The sequence below is a fragment of the Leptidea sinapis genome, chromosome 1 (assembly GCF_905404315.1).
Source record: "Leptidea sinapis chromosome 1, ilLepSina1.1, whole genome shotgun sequence".
NCBI lineage: Eukaryota > Metazoa > Arthropoda > Insecta > Lepidoptera > Pieridae > Leptidea > Leptidea sinapis.
In genome coordinates, this window is record NC_066265.1 from 11,608,917 (window position 1) to 11,627,555 (window position 18,639).

General features: G+C 35.5%; 2 protein-coding genes across 3 annotated transcripts in view; both read left to right on the forward strand.

Annotated features, from left to right (window-relative positions):
* The window catches only part of LOC126967144 (aldo-keto reductase AKR2E4-like), a 347,892-nt gene that overhangs the window by 176,708 nt on the left and 152,545 nt on the right, over positions 1-18,639 (forward strand). Inside the window, exon 5 of one of the 2 annotated variants that reach the window (XM_050811620.1) lies at positions 6,758-6,845. The exons of the other annotated variant lie outside the window; for it this stretch is intronic. Within the exon in view, the coding sequence (XP_050667577.1) occupies positions 6,758-6,793 (36 nt within the window). The 3' untranslated portion in view covers positions 6,794-6,845. Of the gene's footprint in view, positions 1-6,757; positions 6,846-18,639 lie in introns of those variants that run through there. 2 annotated transcript variants of the gene reach the window in all.
* The window catches only part of LOC126966438 (cyclic nucleotide-gated cation channel alpha-3), a 315,362-nt gene that overhangs the window by 103,473 nt on the left and 193,250 nt on the right, over positions 1-18,639 (forward strand). The gene's annotated exons all lie outside the window — the stretch shown is intronic.

Here is an 18,639-nt window from a genome sequence, read left to right on the forward strand (position 1 = left end):
TAACAAATAGTGGAAAGAACCTCCTTTAAAGCATATAAAGAATGCTTGTTGCAGGAAGCTCCGCTCTTTCTTAACCTTTAAATAATATACTTTGAGAACTTTATGAAATATGATAAAACGTGTGTGTGTGTGTATGTGTATTTGTAGGTATATGTGTATTTGTGTGTGTATGTGTATACACTCAGACCAACCAGCCCAGCTCCTTCTAGAAGTTCAGAACAATCCTGGGATGTTCGCAGTTCTTAACTCTTTGCGTAAGAATAGTCGGTATGGCTTCACTTCTCTTTTCAATTTCTTCTGCGTATGTTTTATTAATATTTTTAAGGTTTCAAGATAACTATGTGGCTGCTAGTTACTATTTCTATATGGTTTTAGCGTTGAAGAGTATATGGTTTTCTACTAACACTCAATTACATTTGAAACACTTAATTTTAATAGCTACAAGCCCTTTATGATCATGTTATTCTAAATGAAAATATCTACTTTTATATAAAGTTTATTTTGGTTTTGTTTTTGTAAACATCATCTAAGGTTGATGAAGACGGATGTGTTCTTAGGTTACCTGCGAGATCGAATCAGAAATGAGGAGATCTGTAGGAGAATTAAAGTCACCGACATAGCCGGCAGGGCACATAGCTTGACAGACAGATAGCCATTGAAGCAGTATATTCCTCGAATGGCGACCACGTACTGGAAGACGTAGTGTAGCCTCCCAAAAGTTGGACAGGTGTTCGCCGGCATATGTTGGATCAGGGCAGCGTACGACTGACTGTCGTGTCCAGATCTTTGGGGAAGGCCTTTGTCCAGTATATTTTACCAGTCCGAATCGCTTCCTAAATCCATAATCTACTTGGTAATAGATAAGTTATTATTTTTCACACATAAGTCATATAGCCATCTACATAAAAGTATTTAAAACATAATATTACTATACAAGAAGTTGAGCAAAAGTTACAGATATCAATGTTTTTAAGAATCGTCTTCATAAATTATGTCGATTTATTGACGGTCGATAGTAAAGAAATCGAATCGGTACCACAACAGCATATCACTAATTGATTAGTACTCGAGCTATCAAAAGTAAAATTAACGGTAGGACAGAGCATAATAAAAGTTATCTACAATGGTTCAGAATTCATGATTTCCAAATCTCATTGCACGTTTACTTCATTTAAGCTTGGTGGTCGTAAAACGAATTCAGCATTTGATTGATTTGATTTATTGCACAGATAAGGAAGTTAAGCTTATCGTGTTTTATTAGGTCATCGTGAAGTAGAACATGAAATAGCGTTTTATACTAACGTGTCAATCTTCCTTTTCAAACTAACAAGTTCTGTGCATAGACGGCCAAACTCTGTAGGCGGAAACTTGGAAAACTTGTACGTGTTACTTCTTAAAAGTTTAGGAAAGATTCAATTTTACTGAACATATTTTATCATAGGAAGTGAAAATAGAAAGAGGACAATTTCAATCACTCTAAGACACCCGGAAGAGATCGCTGATTGTAAGTTATAACAAAAATAAATGTTGCCAATTTTTTTTATCCATTTATTCGGTAGCACTGTCTTACGTCCAGGGGCGTGCATATAATATAGGCAATTAGGCAATGCTTACCTCGTTATGAACCTAAATAAATATAGCACTAGTGTTAAAGTTAATTTACTTTAAGTTTCTTCCGTTATTTTATTACTAAACTTCAATTAAACTAGGTGTTTATTATTCATAAATTTTTTCCTTACGCTAGATACAAATATCTACGGTAAGCAATCTTTGCTTATTCCAAACCTCAACTACGACTAGTTAGATCTACAGTGCCTACCTTGCTAGAAAACCAATGCGCGCCCCTGCTTACGTTGAAAAAAAAAATTGTTTCTTTAAAGAAAACAGGGCGAAAGTGTGAAAATGATATTTTGGTATGCTTTATCATCCCCTACCATCTGGATAGGAGCTTTCTTCCACGTACCACAAAGCTGTGGAATGAGCTTCCTTGTGCGGTGTTTCCGGAACAATACGACATGGGTGGACCTACAAAAAACAGCGCGTACACTTTCCTTAAAGGCCGGCAACCAGTTCCAATAATTCCTCTTTGCTCGTTTGTCCTCTTTTTTCCACAAAAAAAATGCTGACTACATTAGTTCGAAATACAATCTTGGTGCTATATTTGATGTTCAAACGTTTTTAATTTGATTGAATATTAGGGTAATTTTTGAATTAATGCTCCGGCGCGGAACTAACACAGCAGAAACAGCTTGCAATATCAGTGCTGTGTTAGAAGGTGATACGGCTAATGAAGGCACCGTGCGGTTTTGTTTAATCGCTTCCGTAAAGAATACTTCAAATGAACTCCAGTGTAAACTAACCACTAAGCTACTAAGTAGAAGAAGTCATATTACTAGAAGCTGCATCAGGCTTTAAAGGAATTTCTGGTATACATCTGTATGTGCCTAGTTTATTTAAAGCTGGCAACCGAGCCAACGGCCTTGAGGAATCGAGCGGAGCTAGGTTACCTCTCTTGCACAAGATAGGCATAGTTTTAATTCAGAATTAGAAGCATCTTAATTTATTACAAACATATTACAATTTTCTTTACAAAAATAACAAAACTATTTGTGTTACGTGTTAAATAGTATTGGTAAGCGGTTAATAATTTATCGTACAATTTTTACCAAGATTGAATTATTAGCATGTGAATTAGAATTATTAGCTCCAACTGTGAACATTAGGGGTATTTTGGTGATTTTCTTTCGCTAGTTTTTTTGCATTTCTATTAAAAAAAGAAATGTAAAAAACTTTGAATTTTCTTCTCATATTGTGTAGACATTAGTTTTGTAAAAATAAAAGCCATATATAATAATTAAACTTAAGAGTTTTCACTAGATACGACGCCCTTGTGACCGAAACACAATAATGTTTACACATTACTGCTTCGAGGCATAAATAGGCACCATTGAGGTACCCATAATCTAGCCGTCATCATGTGAAAAGGAGCCCCCACTGGTAAAGTATAAGTATATAACTTTTCACTTCAAAAAGATTAGACTACTTCAACTATATTTGTGGAGGTGAAGTTTGCAACTTTATTGGAAAACTTATTTGATATTCGAGTAGGTTATAACATATCGATACAAACAATGAAAAAGTTATTTACATACCATGTTATATTAGTAAGTTTCAATACAAGAAGTGATGGCGAAAAAAGCTGAGACGAAAGAGATAGAGTGTGCGTGTGAAGAGTTGGAGGAAAAAGAATCGAGAGAAGAAATACCAATAAAGAAAACTTAATTGCCTTAGATTTATGATTTGTCTCCGCAACGCACCAACTAGATACCGCACTACCTAAGAACAATTACGGCAACTATTAGGTGCTTGTGTGCGCGGCATCTTGACACTCAATGGCATCTTTCAAAATTTTGTAACATACGCTAAGTGTTATTTTACATTAAAATTAATAAAATACAAAATACTTACTGATGATATGTGGTCCCATTGTCTTTCTTATTTCTTATATATTCGTTTTATAAGGTTTTACTACGCAACCCGGCATTTTAGTTTAAATTATTAGAAAAGTTTATAAGAACATGTGGCACGTCAGCGTTACACATTGTTTGAGACTCGAGTACGCCCACTTGGTATTGATAGTTGTCCCACTTTGCGACTACGCCTGCGGTATCAAGTTGGAGCACAGCGGAGACCAATCCCAAATCTAAGTTCATTGTAGAGAAACGCTACATACCCAAATACATTATTAACAAATGTTGCTTCCCTCCCTTCCTCTTCCGTCCCTTTTTAGAACCTCATGTCAGGACGACGAAGTTAGATTAGCGCCGTGAGCAAATCTAAACTATCCGTAGCAATATCAGAGCATCTCATGTGTTTAATATTTGCGGAGGGACAACAATTCAAACAAAGATCAATAATTCCAACAATCTGTACATACAGATTGTTGGACAGACTAACATTAGTTGTTCAGTATTGCCTGCTAAAAATATCTAATTCATTCTGTGTCATTAGATTATTTTCTTGGAAATCCTGCAGAAATAAAGTAGAAGTAAAGATATTCATATTATTTTATTCATTTCATTTGTCCGTTTATAGTCATTGAGTAAAAAAAGTATTCTATCACTTATCTGTAATCCAATTAAATTTGTATTAATTACAGACTAAGAGCTGTCGATATTTTATGCTGTAATTAATTGATATATTTTAAAATGAAGAAAACGGTTCTGGTGAATGAAGTTGGTCAATAAATTTCAGATGACACAATAACTAAATATTATATACTTTCGGATGGTCACTTTTAAGACCTATAAAAAAAGGAACCGTTTCCAAAAATACTGAGTGGGTGTCCTTTTAACGACGCCGTATTTTTTTTATTTGTTAATTTAACTGTGTATATATGTTTTGTGATGTCATGAATAAATGCATACTTTACTTTACTTTACTTTAAATCGTACCTGCTGCATATTTTACTAGACCAACATTTATGTATTTATTTTGTTGTTGTAGAATGTAAATGTTATGTGCATATAGTAAAAAGGGTTAACGTGTCTTATTAACGCTGTCATTGATGAAATGGTTAATTGTCTTCAAACATAAAATGTTCGCGATAAAAAATAAAAACTCATCAAAAACTTGGATTAAATTTATATGCTCACTCTTAGCCTAGCTTTAGAGGCAAGTGGAAACTTATTCTGAACCGCACTATAACGAGTTTATGAGCTTTAAATGAAAAAATGACTCAATTAAGTTTTTAATTGTTCCAATGGAATTCATTGTTTAAAGCGGGAAGGTATTAATTTGAATGCAGACTACGTAGGCAGTAAATGTCTTTGAAACTTTTGTTACGTCTAATTATTAATATTAAGTTGTAAGAATAGTATATTTTGTATATATGTGCTTCTATTATAAAGGTGCAGAGTTTTTGGTTTAAAAGTACCTCTTAAAACACCAGTGTGGTCTGAGTAAATATTTTAGTGTGCAATAGTTTAATTATTGCGTAATTAATTCATTTGTTTCATCAGACAACAAGGATCCATTTAGATTTTAGTGTTAGTGACAATGTATTCTAAATAACTTTTATTTGTACTTATACAGAAGTTAGAAACAAAATATTTAATAACCTATGTTAGTACTTAATCACTAAAGGGGACAGTCCTCTGCATGAGTTTCCCCATTAGAGGGCCATCTATTTTTTCCAGCTATAATGCGCAGGATTCTATTGTTGCATCCTCGGACACTGGAAAATAGGGAGGCAGTTTTCTTACGCCAAATGGTATCAAAGCCGTCCGTCCGCGCATTGGTAAACATACCCTAGAGAATCGAGGTTGCCGCAACAAAATCCGGAACGCGTTAGTATATTGGACCCGCAACGCATTGTTAAGTCTTTGCGTATACTGAAACCACAGGCTTAAGACAATGTGACTTTCACAGCATCTCTATATCGGACAAACCTCCGGGCCACCATATTCGCTCGGCCTGACACTGCCCTGCGTTCCCTTTCCATATCATCACTATCTGACAACCTGTATAGCCGAGTGGTTAGCGATCCTACCTACTAAGCTAGAGGTCCCGGATTCGAATCCCGGTAGGTGCAAGCATTTATATGATGAATATAGATGTTTGTTTCCAAGTCATGGATGTTTAAATTTATTTATATATGTTTATATGAATATTTGTATGTTTAAGTAAGTATATTGTATTAAATATATCATTGGCTTGTAACCCATAACACAGGCTATATATGCTTAACTTGGGGCAAGATAATTTGTGTAAAAAGTGTGTCAATATTATTATTATTATTATTATCTCCAAGGTCCTCGGTTAACAAGTAAGGTATTTGATTTTGTAAACTCTATTGAGTACTACTCCATCGAGTTTCAAAGGTGGAATATATGTTGGACACTTGGTACCGCCCTGAAAATCATGACTTCGGTCTTCTTGACTTCGTTAGCATCATGCAAAGCGCGCCAATTTGAAGGAGCCAGCACCATCATATCATTGGCATATCTCAATCAGTTCATTTACGTATAGGCTGAAAAACAATGGTGAGCTAAATCCACCCTGTCTAACGCCACATTCCAGGATGTACGTATCCGAAAGCTCATTTGCCCACCTCACCCGGTTCTCAAGACCTAGATACCAATGACTTCAATAAATAATTATCCTAGATATTTAAACTATGCAATATTCGTTAAGAAAAATGCTACCAAGTTGGTGTTTCCGTGTATACTGTTTCTCTGTTTATATGATATGTTTGATAATCATAATAAGGTCAATAAATAAATATAAAAAATTTCATTTCTTTAGTTAAAATTACACTTTGAGCACGTAGTACCTTGCCTGTAGTAGTTTAGAATTAAGTTTTAATTAATTGATTTTATTTAATTATGTTGCTCCCGTATCTCTTAAATAGATCACAGGTTTTCCCATAAAAACACAGTCAAATTACTTTGTATATTCATTGTAGCAGAAACCCTAAACAAAATAGAAAGTAAAATGCATGAGCTATGTTCCAATTTGGAGATCTCTTTTTTCAATAAATCACTAGGTGATCTCCTTTTTAAGACGATTTTTAACTTTGATCACGATATATTTACAACTACTGTAAAATATTCATTCTTATCACTAGTTCTACATTTTCTGAACATATGATAGGTTCAGTAATTTAAATGAAGTATTTAAAAGGCATAAAAAGGCATAAAAGACATTTATTTTCTCAAAATTGATTCCTTTTTGATGTCATTTCTTATACTACTAGATACTACTACCGCTTCGGAAACAAATGGCGCTCTGAGAGAGAAGAAGCGGCGCAAGAAACTCTCCCAGCATTCTTTTTTTTTTGCGCTCTTTTCAATAATAATAAAAATATACAATATTGTACAGTCATTTCTATCGCTATAAAATAATCACAACCTAGTCCCAGGCTGTCCGATCATTTAGATATTCAGCAGTGGAGTAATAGGATTTACGACAGAGCCATTTTTTTATAAAACATTTAAATTTATTTATAGATAATAATTTTTAGTGACGATTCGATAGCCCTTATAGGTAAAGCCTATTTGAATAAAGTTTATTTAATTTTGGCCTTCACATTATCTTTGCAATAGGCACATCTGGGTGCCAAAACACCAATACATCATATGTTTTTTGAGTGGTATTTGAATGGATGTTACAGATAAGCGTTTTCTACATGGAATATAACTAATAAGAATCCATAATTATATAAATGATGTGAGTTTTCTTTCGTGTTAATTCCGCCAATATTCAGTCTCGTGCCAGATTTTGGCGAGACAACACGTCCTGAGGATGCCTCGTGTAGAGGCGAAACACGTGTCGAATTGTTTAAAGACAAATATTGGTGGAATTAACACTAAAGAAAATTCAAATAATTTATACAATTATGGATTGCCGCAAAGTAACGCCAACTTAAATTAAAAAAATAAGAACCCAATCAATAAGATTGAAGTTTTGAGATGGACGGATGACATCTGGATTGTTAATAATCTTAAATTAAAGATTGAATACTGAAAGCCTTTTTAGAATACTTTTCAGCGCTCCATTTCTTGTCTCCGAGAATCTGGGTCTCGATTCTTTCATTAACTGAATCTTGAAAGGAAACCTTACCAACACAGCTCATTACGACATTGTTATTAAAAGCCTTCTTCAGATTGTCTTTATCACGCCATAATTGCGACTTAAATTAATAAAAAGTGTGTGTGTACTTATGTATGCAAGCAAGTAGTTGTACTTCTTTGGCGTAACAAAGCAAAAATCCCTAAAATTATTTATTCCTCTTGCTATTCTACATTTGTAGAAAGAACAATAAATTATTTTTATTAATTATTAAATAACGAAAACGGCTGTATGTGAATGAACCCTTTGCCTGTCCTAATAATGGACAAAGAAACCAAAAAAAATAACGAATACCGCAAACGTCAGAAATTTTGGGAACCAACTTCACCCTGCTACTTTTGTATTACAGTGATGCGCGCGCATCTTAAAAATACACTCTCATAATTTTTTCATAGTGTGCCAAAAGATGTATAACTTCAAAAAAATATAAGTGACTTATTAATAAATTAAAGATGTACCGTATATCTTTAAACAAGCAATTCTTGTATATATATGGAATCTTGGAAACGGCTCCCACGATTTTAATGAAATTTAGTACACAAGTAGTTTCGGGGGCGAGAAATCGATCTAGGTTCCTATTTTAAAAAATTGCAGTTTTATGCGTATTTTTATGAGATACTGCTACAATAACATTAGAATACAAAGGTAAATTTCGCCACAAGACTATAATAGCTCAGATGGGACATTGGGTGATCCGGAAAGCAGAAGAGCCCGGTTAGAATCCAGATATCCTATTAGTAGTTTTTGTTCAAGTTTTGAACCTTCTTAAAAATCCGGTCGTCCAGTTACTAAGCATTGTATGCGATATAGCTACTATAATTTTAATGAAAATATAAATTGTCGTCGAAATCTAAACGTTAACTCACCCAGCTACTGAACACATTGTTCACAAGCTTCGTGGAAGCACTTACGTCGTGACCCATTTAATTTCCAATCCTTTTTGTTCCACGTGTGGATCCTATTGAGGGAAGTTTACCGTTCCGCTCGGCTCGCTTTGAAATAGTATGCGAACTTGATCGAATAGGATTCGTTTTTGTACTCGCGTTCCAAAGCCGTAAATACTGAGAAACTGATTGAATTGTTCCGATATTAAACACGTTTCTTTCTATTTAACATATTGTTCTTTCAGCCAGTAACTTAGTAAATAGGTAGTACTATTTTCACTAAAGCAATAATTAGTCATACAGTTAGTGTTACAAATTTAAATGAAATACTTTTGAGGCCATATTTTTAAATGATGTATGTTTTTAAATAATGTAAAATATAGTTTCAATTACACGCGTTTTTATCCTTTTAAAAGTATGTTATTTATATTGTCAGCCATTTTAAATATATTTTGCACTTAATACTAATAAGTACTTAATATCAAGAATGTATTGAGAGGCAAAAGGTATGAATGTATTGAGAGATAAGGTGAATTTGTAACGCGTCACTTTGTGTTCTACCGGATTTTTCTTAGAGAATGTGAAGAACTGTTTGATCTGAACTGAATTTCCACCACAGTGTGGTTTTCAAGGAACGTTATTCCCAATTGTGGAATGAGCTTCCTTGCACAGTGTTCCCAGTTCGACACGATGCGAGTAGTTTAGTAAAATAACGCGTACCTATTTATGGTTACTCTTGTGTCTACAAAAATGTACTATTAGCTTGGTTAAGTTGTAGGTTGTGTCCCTTCTAGCATCCTGTTTAGATTTATATGAGTCATGACCTAATAATAATATAGGTAGTATTAGTTATGTTACTATACAAAAGGAATTGTTCTTTTTTAGGCCGGAAGAGGAGGTACAGACGAGCATACGGGTCACCTGATGTAAGTGGTCACTGCAGCCACAAGAGCGTTGCCTACTTTATAAAACGTCGAATAAACGTACATATGTATTTGAAAACCAATAATACTACATAAAAAAAAACTAAAAAACACGCATTTTATAGAAAACGGAACTAAAAAAAATAGGAAAAATATTTTGAAATTTAAAATTAGCATCAACTCCTGCCTTATTATATTATATAAATAAAAAAAAATCTTATTTTGCAAATTGAAAAATGGAATAATTTTATCAAATTAATGTACTGTCATCGGTCCTCGATAAATGTACGATATTTGAACGAAATCTGGTCGTTTAAAGTGGGTCAAAATCGTGTACAACTGGGTCGGTTACAAACAAACATACATGCAGGTGAAGTTGTAAAAAAAGGGTTATTGAATAGTTTGTTGAAAAAAAAAACATCTTTAGGACGGTACAAACTCGTCGGGCAATTTAGCTGTAGGATGTTATATGATGATGAGATAAACTCGGCAATCCCTTTATAAAATGTAATAATGTCCATCCATCACAATGAGACACATGTTTACTCTTCAACCTTCCCTTTATATACATTTCTGTCTGTATGATGATGATAAATAAAACTAATTAAAGACCTTAGATAATTTATACGTCTAGATAGAGTCTCTTTCTTGACAACTGATGAAAACAGGCCAGGTTTATTACTTTAGTGTGCGTGACAAGCTACGTCTTACACTCGCGATTTGTATGTTACTTTGTGTTAGTTTTCTTTTATTACAATAACGGACGAGACGAGCAGGATTTTCAGCTGATGGTAATTGATACGCCCTGCCCATTACAATTTCGTGCTGCTCAGGATTCTTATAAATCCCAAAAAATCTGATCGACACTACAATTGCGATGAGACATAGGATGTTAAGTCTCATTTGCCCAGTAATTTCACTAGCTACGGCGCCCTTCAGACCGAAACACAATAATGCTTGCAGATTACTGATGTAATTATTTGCATATAACATTAAAATTGTAATTTTGCGACTGTTTGATGCCAAAATAAAATAAAATAACTGCTTCACGGCAGCAATTAGGCGCCGTTATTTTACCCATAATCTAGCCGGCATCCTGTGCAAAGGAGTCTCCCACTAGCAATCACACGCCACTGGTAGGGTGCTCAAAACAGAGGTTCACTGTCAACCTCAATTTTTTTGACGTTTTCCCAGCTGTCACCACCTATTTAGACGTATAAATGGCCTAAGCTAAAGCCTATATTTAAGTAAAACATGAATGTATGCTGATTTCATCCTGTTGCCATTTTCAAAGAAACATTAATAGAAAACCGTTGTTTGACGCAGCGCAGGTATATCCACTAGTTATTAGCCCGCATGTGACAATCAATGTCACTCAATTCAACGCGGCTTGTCAAAATCGCTTATAATTTCTTCATTTCTCAATATGCTATTGATTTGGCTTTATGATGTACAAGTGCTGACCCGGCAAACGCTATTTTGCCACATAAATTAAGTAAGCTCTCGCTAATACTATGAATAATTGTCATATGTGATTGTCATTGACTGAATTATTTGTGTGTCATTGATATAGTCAACACGACTTTATAAATAATCTAATAAGAGAGAAATTTATACATAGATAATCTAATAAGAGAGAGAAATTTGTAAATAATCTAATAAGAGAGAATAATTTATACATAATCTAATATGAGTGAGAAGTTTATGCATAATCTAATAATCTAGTAATTCATCTATTCGGGCTAAGTGGGTTCCACAGGCTCACTCTTGGACTCGCAATTAACAGAGATAAGTCCAAGAGATGCTCGTGGACCTAATGGAACAAATCAACCTGATATCTCCCTGATCGGTAACTGTGAGGTTGTCCAAAGCTACGTATACCTCGGCTCCACGATCACGAACACTGGTGTGTGTGAAGACGAGATCCGTAGGAGATATGCTTTTCACACGATCTGCCGTTGACAAGCTGAATAAGGTCTGGTGCAACCGCAACATCACTAAAGCCACGAAAGTCCGCATGATGAGAAGCTTAGTCTTCCCAATTTTCTTATATGGTGCAGAAACGAGGACGGTGCGCTCAGGCAAGATCGACGCAAAATCGACGCACTAGAAATGAGGTGCTGGCGACGACTCCTGCGAATTCCTTGGACTGCGTTTCGGACCAATGTATCGATATTGGAAGAACTCAAGGTGAAGGAGAGATTATCGTCGACTGTGCAAAAACGAATCCTCAAGTACTTCGGGCACGTTACACGAAACCAAAACTCCATGGAATGACTCGTTGTCCAAGGACAAGTGGAAGGCAAGCGGTCACGAGGTCGGTCACCTACGCGTTGGACAAACCTGATAAAGGCTGCAACACAAACCACCATAGTCCAATGTTCCCGTAACGCTGAAGACCGTGGCAAGTGAAGGCGCATTGCGAGGGCTGCATTATCCACCATAGATACGTCTTGTGTGTACCTACAGTCTTATCACGCAACCACGACCACTCTGTCAAGAGTGAACGACTAAGGAGGAGGAGGGTTCCACATTGGTACGTTTTTCGGCAGTACAAAGTGATATGTAAGCATTTATTGTGTTTTCGTTTCAAGGGCGCCGTAGCTAATGAAATTACTGGGCTATCATTTTATGTCTCAAAGTGGCGAGCGCAATTGCGATCCAGTCAAAATTAGGGTTCAATCAAGGATCCTGATTACATTGTAATAGACGTATCACTTATCATTAGGTGGTCACTTTTGTAGTATGTAGTGTTTACGTAGTGTAGCATCTGGGATTATGAGAATTAACACTTTATAGTCCAAAGTGACGAGCGCTATTGCGATGCTGCATACTACTGAGTTCCGATCCTGTGTTGCATTCTAAAGGATGTATCACTTATCAAAAAGCGAAAGTCTATCTCGTATTTTCAAATTTTCTGTTAAAAATATCAAACGAGCGTGAACAAGCCAAACGTGAACAGCTTATTCTCATCCAACACCGACAAAATAAAACGCTTTGAGAGCCTATAGAAGATTTTACTTCAAAACTACAAACCAAAACATGATGACAGTTAATTTAAGGCCGTTTTTAATAACCTATCTATCCTTGGTTTAACTTACGGATACATATGCTGTCACCGTTTTATGACAAGATCTTATCTATCAATAGTTATGACCAATATAGTAATAGTCCAATGCAATCAATAGGTTACTGAAATGTAAGTAATCGTAAAAGGACAGATTTGTCTACCTCTAGTAAGTTAAACTAAGGATGGATAGTATATAGTACGTAAAGTTTTTAAGTGTTTAACTTGTAACTAACATTATATATAAATAGTTTTTCATTATATTGTTTTAAAATACATGTATGTTTCAGACAGTATATTTTAAGTTAAAAGATTTTTGATAGCTGATCCGTGACTTCGCGTGCGTATAGAAATGATACAGCGCGTATTGCTTATAAAAACCGTTTTTTCTTAAAACTTATAAGTATATATTAAATGAAGAAATCACAATATTTCATGTTAAGATAAAGGCCCAGTGGCTTCGGAATAAAACATAGAAGACTTACCTCCTTATTCATAATGTGACCGCTAACTTTTAACAGCCACTAAGGAGTGTTTTTTCTCATTCTGGCTTAGGTCAATAGAAGAAGACGGAGTGTGAATTAGCAATTCTTTAAGTTAGCAGACTATTATGAATAAGGGGGCTAATTGAAATATAGCCAGTAGTTTATTCCGTGATGCGCACTAGTGAAAACCAAATGGCAAAAAATGGAAGCCTCGTAGTTTCGTCATGTCGGTCTGTCTGTCCGTCCGTATGTCACAGCCACTTTTTTCCGAAACTAGAACTTTAAGTAGAGATATTCTGTGAACCGCAATAAGATTTTCATACAAAAATAAACAAAATAAAACATTAAATTTTGGGGGCTCCCAATACTTAGAACTGAAACTCATAGGTTTTTTTTCATCTATGTATCTCTAGAGGTCTTCAAAAATGATATTGAAGTTTCTAGTATATTTTTTTTCTAAACTGAATAGTTTGAGCTAGAGACACTTCCAAAGTGGTAAAATGTGTCCCCCCTCTGTAACTTCTAAAATAAGAGATAATAAAACTAAAAAAATATATGATATACATTACCATGCAAACTGCCACCGAAAATTGGTTTGAACGAGATCTAGTTAGCAGTTTTTTTAAGACATAAATCGTATTATCAATAGCTTAATTGACAATGACATTTAAAAAATAGACATATTAAAACATCGATCAAAGTTACAATGAACTATAAGAACTTTTATATTCTGTTACTTGCTGCTTTTATTTTATTTTATTTAGATCCTTAAAGACCGGCAACGCTCCAGCGATTTCTCTGGTGTTGCAAGAGAATCTGGGAGGCGGTGATCACTTAACATCAGATGATCCGTACGCTCATTTATCCTCCTCTACTACAAAAAAGATATAAAGTCGCAGAAGTTATAAAGATTGACTTTTACACGAAAAATGGCCAATCTTTTAATAGGGGTACTTGAACCAGCCCACACATCTATCTTCACGTCTTAAGGACACTTTGAGCTAACATCATTAGTCTAAGTGTTTGTTTCGTTGAGGACCACTTGGCGAGACACGTATTGAGCTGTACCACTTTTGTGTATCCGGAAAATATGTGAAAATGGAGAATATTATCACTATCTGCAGTTTTATCAAACTGATACTACTTAGGAACCCTCTAGCATACTCCTATAAGGTCCGGCAACGTATTTCTTGACCTCTGACCGGATTTACATGGTACCCCACTCGCATCACGTTGACGTCTGGCAATCCACAACCGCGCTGTTTTCGAGAAATTTCTTGCCACCTTTGTGGAATCAATTATTGGCTGCTGTTTTCCCGTACCGATACGACTTAGGGACCTTAAAAAAGAGCATACTCCGACCTTAAAGGCCGGCAACGAATCTCTTGCCTTCACTTCATTGTATTATAATTTGAAAGAGCGACATCTCAAGTCAATTTCCTAATATGCACTGTAGATGAAGCTACAACCTGAGAGTTGAACAAGACATATCAAGATATAAGTAGAAGAGCGCTTGCACGGAACGCAAAAGGTCTCGCGTTCAAGTCCCGCATCGTTCATAAATTTTGTTTTAAAATTTAATTTGTGTAATTAATACCAGAAGTGAGGGTTTTCACTTTAAAAAAAATGTTCAGGAAGTTTATCAAGTGTGGTTGCAATATTTTATGTTTTTTTCAAACCTTACAGTAAATAAGTATATTTCAATTCTGTTCACAAGTCACGAGACGTGGTCGAGGGTCTCAATAGACCCGAGTAATGGAATCATAATTTCTTCCGAGGAAAATACAAAGAAATAACTTAGTTTTTGGCAACCCAAAGTCCGGAGCGGTATATGATGTCCACATCACTTTGAGATATACATAAGTCTCATTAGGCAAGAAATTTCACTACCCTGAAAAAAAACGGTATATTTTTAGGGTTTATTAAACAAACTGAGTTCATGGTTCGCGACTGTCACTGATCGATTTCGTAAAAAATTTGTGATTTGATGAAAAATATATAATATTAATAAACGTGAGAGATAAATAATTTTATTCTGCTACAGTTTTATTATGTCTACAATATTAACAGATATATCTTGAAATTTGTGTAAATATGAAAGAACTTTGACCCAAGGTCAGTGTCACCTTTGGTAGACTTAGCTTTGCATGTTTACAAAAGGGAACAACCTCAAGTACTGAGGTAAGGAGTTTGACATTGACGACCTTTTCAGTAAGTGTATACCTTTTTTCTACGTATGTCGTACCGTCCTGGAATCAGCGAAATAATTTGGCTGAATATGGGAAACGTTCACTATTTAGAATTTTTTAACGAATATAAGGGACGAGATGAGCAGGATGTTCAGCTGATGGTAATTGATATGCCCTGCCCATTACAATGTAGCAAGTAACACTCAAGGTTCTTGAAAATCTCAAAAAGTCTGATCGGCACCACAATTGCGCTATAGAGTATAGGGAATAGAAATTACAAGTAAAGCGAACATGAAATTCTAATAACCTTTATATTCAAGTAAACCACCATTATTTTAGGAATTTATTTATTACGTCATGACGCTACATCGGTTCGCAAAGAAGCTTTGATATGGGGAGAAGACCCGAAAAGAAACTCCCAACCCATCGTTTAAATCATATAACAAGACGAAGACCATTTCAGTTCAGAAGTCAAAATTCGAGGAGTACGTCTACCTCGGACAAACAATCCAGTTAGGCAGGTCCAATTTCGAGAAGGAGGTCACTCGTCGAGTCCAACTCGGATGGGCAGCGTTCTGGAAGCTCCGTAAAATCTTCTCGTCCCAAATACCGCAGTATCTGAAGACGAAGGTTTTCAACCAGTGTGTGTTGCCAGTGATGACTTACGGTACGCAGACGTGGTCGCTAACTATGGACCTTATAAGAAAGCTCATGGTCGCTCAGAGGGCAATGGAGAGGGCTATGCTCGGAGTTTCCCTGCGAGATGGAATCAGAATTTAGGAGATCCGTACGAGAACCAAAGTAACCGACTATATTTGGACTATCCAAACGATTGCGAAACTGAAGTGGCAGTGGGCAGGGCACATAGTTTGACGGACAGATGGCCGTTGGGGCAGTAAACTCCTCGAATGGCGACCACGTACCGGAAGACGCAGTGTTGGTAGGCCCCCCATAAGATGGACCGACGATCTGGTCAAGAGCGCCGGAATACGTTGAATGAAGGCAGCGCAGGACCGATCATCGATGAAATCTTTGGGGGAGGCCTTTGTCCAGCAATGGACGTCTTCCGGCTGATGATGAACAATGTATTATACAGAACAAACTATGTACAACATACATCCAAGAAGTCGAGGAATCTTTAATAAATTATACTTATGTTAAAATACTAACGTAACACTTACTAGCCTCATTTAATATTCACAAGGGGTGACGCTATTAGATTATTAATAGATATTTGAACGGATAATAATATCAGAATAGAAAATATAAGAAAATAATAATTAGATGTACTTAACGCTGACGTGTCCGTTCGGTGCAGGAGCTAGTTATCACTAAAGAACTGCACCAACGAAACCTGAGTAGACTTAGGTTGGCAATCCTAGCTCGAACAGCCAATCAGCAACAAGCTCCTATTGGCTGTATTGACTTTAAAATACAAATGAGCTACTTTTTAGTTTTAAGATGTCAAAACATTACTCTGTTAACTTTGAATTACTTACATTCGGTTTTATTCAGTGTTATTTACTTCTTAAAGATAATGAAATAATAACATGAAAGACATAAGATGTTTCACTAGCTACGGCGCCCTTTAGACCAAAACACAATAATGCTTACACATTACTGTTTCACACCAGAAATAGGTGCCGTATAGGTACCCAGAATCGAGCCGGCATCCTGTGCGAAGGAGCCTCTCACTGGTAATGATGGTTATGGATATATTAAAGATAGTGGTGCGATTGTAGATATCCTACATATTACATATTTAACCTACACAAACCATATGTATGTTAACTATAAAATATATCTCTTCCCTTGTATTTCAGTTGAAAGCGATGTTTTGATATTTACAGGATGCTAAATGCATTACTTTTTAATAGGGTTACATCCTGTTACATCTACCTAAACTGATACTGGCCCAGTAATCAGGCCAATGAAATTTGCTCGCAGGCGTAGCGGCGAATATCGGTGAGCCTTACCCTATAATCAAACTGGATATTATTTCAAACAAGAATGGTTAAACGGTTCATAACAATAAATGCTAAAATTCTTTGAAAGTATATAAATTTGTTGTTTTTCGTAGCCTTATAAATCATCGCTGCTAAAGGACAAACAGTTTCTACTTTTTAAACATAAGAGATAATCCGGGCATGTATGTTGTATGTCACCAAACTCGAAGTGAACTCGACTGGTTGAGATGTGTCAAATGTTATAACACAAGGTTTGTTCAATATTAGTTCCTTTCGCTGTATTTATTGTTTTACTCGTGTCTTCACAATGTTGTAGTTAATATATTTCTTGCTTACTTGTTTTCAAATCATCACTAAAAAGCTTGTTAGCCGAGTATGTGTAGATTGATACATCTGTTGTATTGTTTACCAGTGGGAGGCTTCTTGCACAGGCTGCCGGCTTGATTATGGGCACCACAATTTCTCCTGTGAAGCGGTAATCTGTAAGCATTATTGTGTTTAGGGCGCCGTAGCTAGTTAAATTACTGGGCAAACGAGACTTAACATCTTATGTCTCAAGGAGACGAGCACAATTGTGGTGCCGATCAGAATTTTTGGGATTTTCAAGAATCCTGAGCATAACTACAACATTGTAATGGGCAGGGCGTATCAATTACCAGCAGATGTACGTCTTGCACGTCTCGTCCCTTATTGTCATAAAAAAAATGTACCATATGTACTCTATTTGTATGAACTCAATAACTCTTGTGATTTTACTTTTTTTTTTCTTGTGTGAGGCATTTGATGTTTGAGTAGTATTGTTGCATCACTTTGCAGATATTGTAATTGGAATGATTTGGAAAACATGAACTCAGTAGTAATACTCAATTTGTTTTGAAAACAGCATATTTAGAGTTTCTTGCTCGTTCCTCTCTGAGTAAATCTGCCTACCCAATGTGCTGTATGAAAAAATTACCTATTTTAAGGATAAGGTAATTTACCTATGAAATTAAACATTTTTAATTGACTGATTGACATTGCCATTTTGGCGTACTTGATACTTTCTAATAAAACCTACTTGGTCTTAGATTTCAGAGAGAAACTTTATCTGATGACTCACATTATGTTTTATAGATTTAAAAATGTTGGACTTTCAATTGTTTTTTAGCCGACTTCAAAAAAGGAGGAGGTTTTTTTTTATGTTTGTAACCTCAAAACTTTCGACTGGGTGAACCAATTTTCATAATTCTTATTTTTTTTTGGAAGCTGGTGCTTGCCGTGTGGTCCCATTTAATTTGGTCCAGATCTGATAATGGCATCCATGAGAAAACCATAAAAGTCTTAAATTTGCTATACATACATACATAGCAAAGGGGATGATAAATTTACGAATAACTCAATATCGCGTCAACCAATTTCGATGATTCTTTTTTTATTGGAAAGGATATACTTCAAAGATATATTGGTGAGAGTTTGGTTAGGTTCTGATTACGGAATCCATGGCAAAGTAACG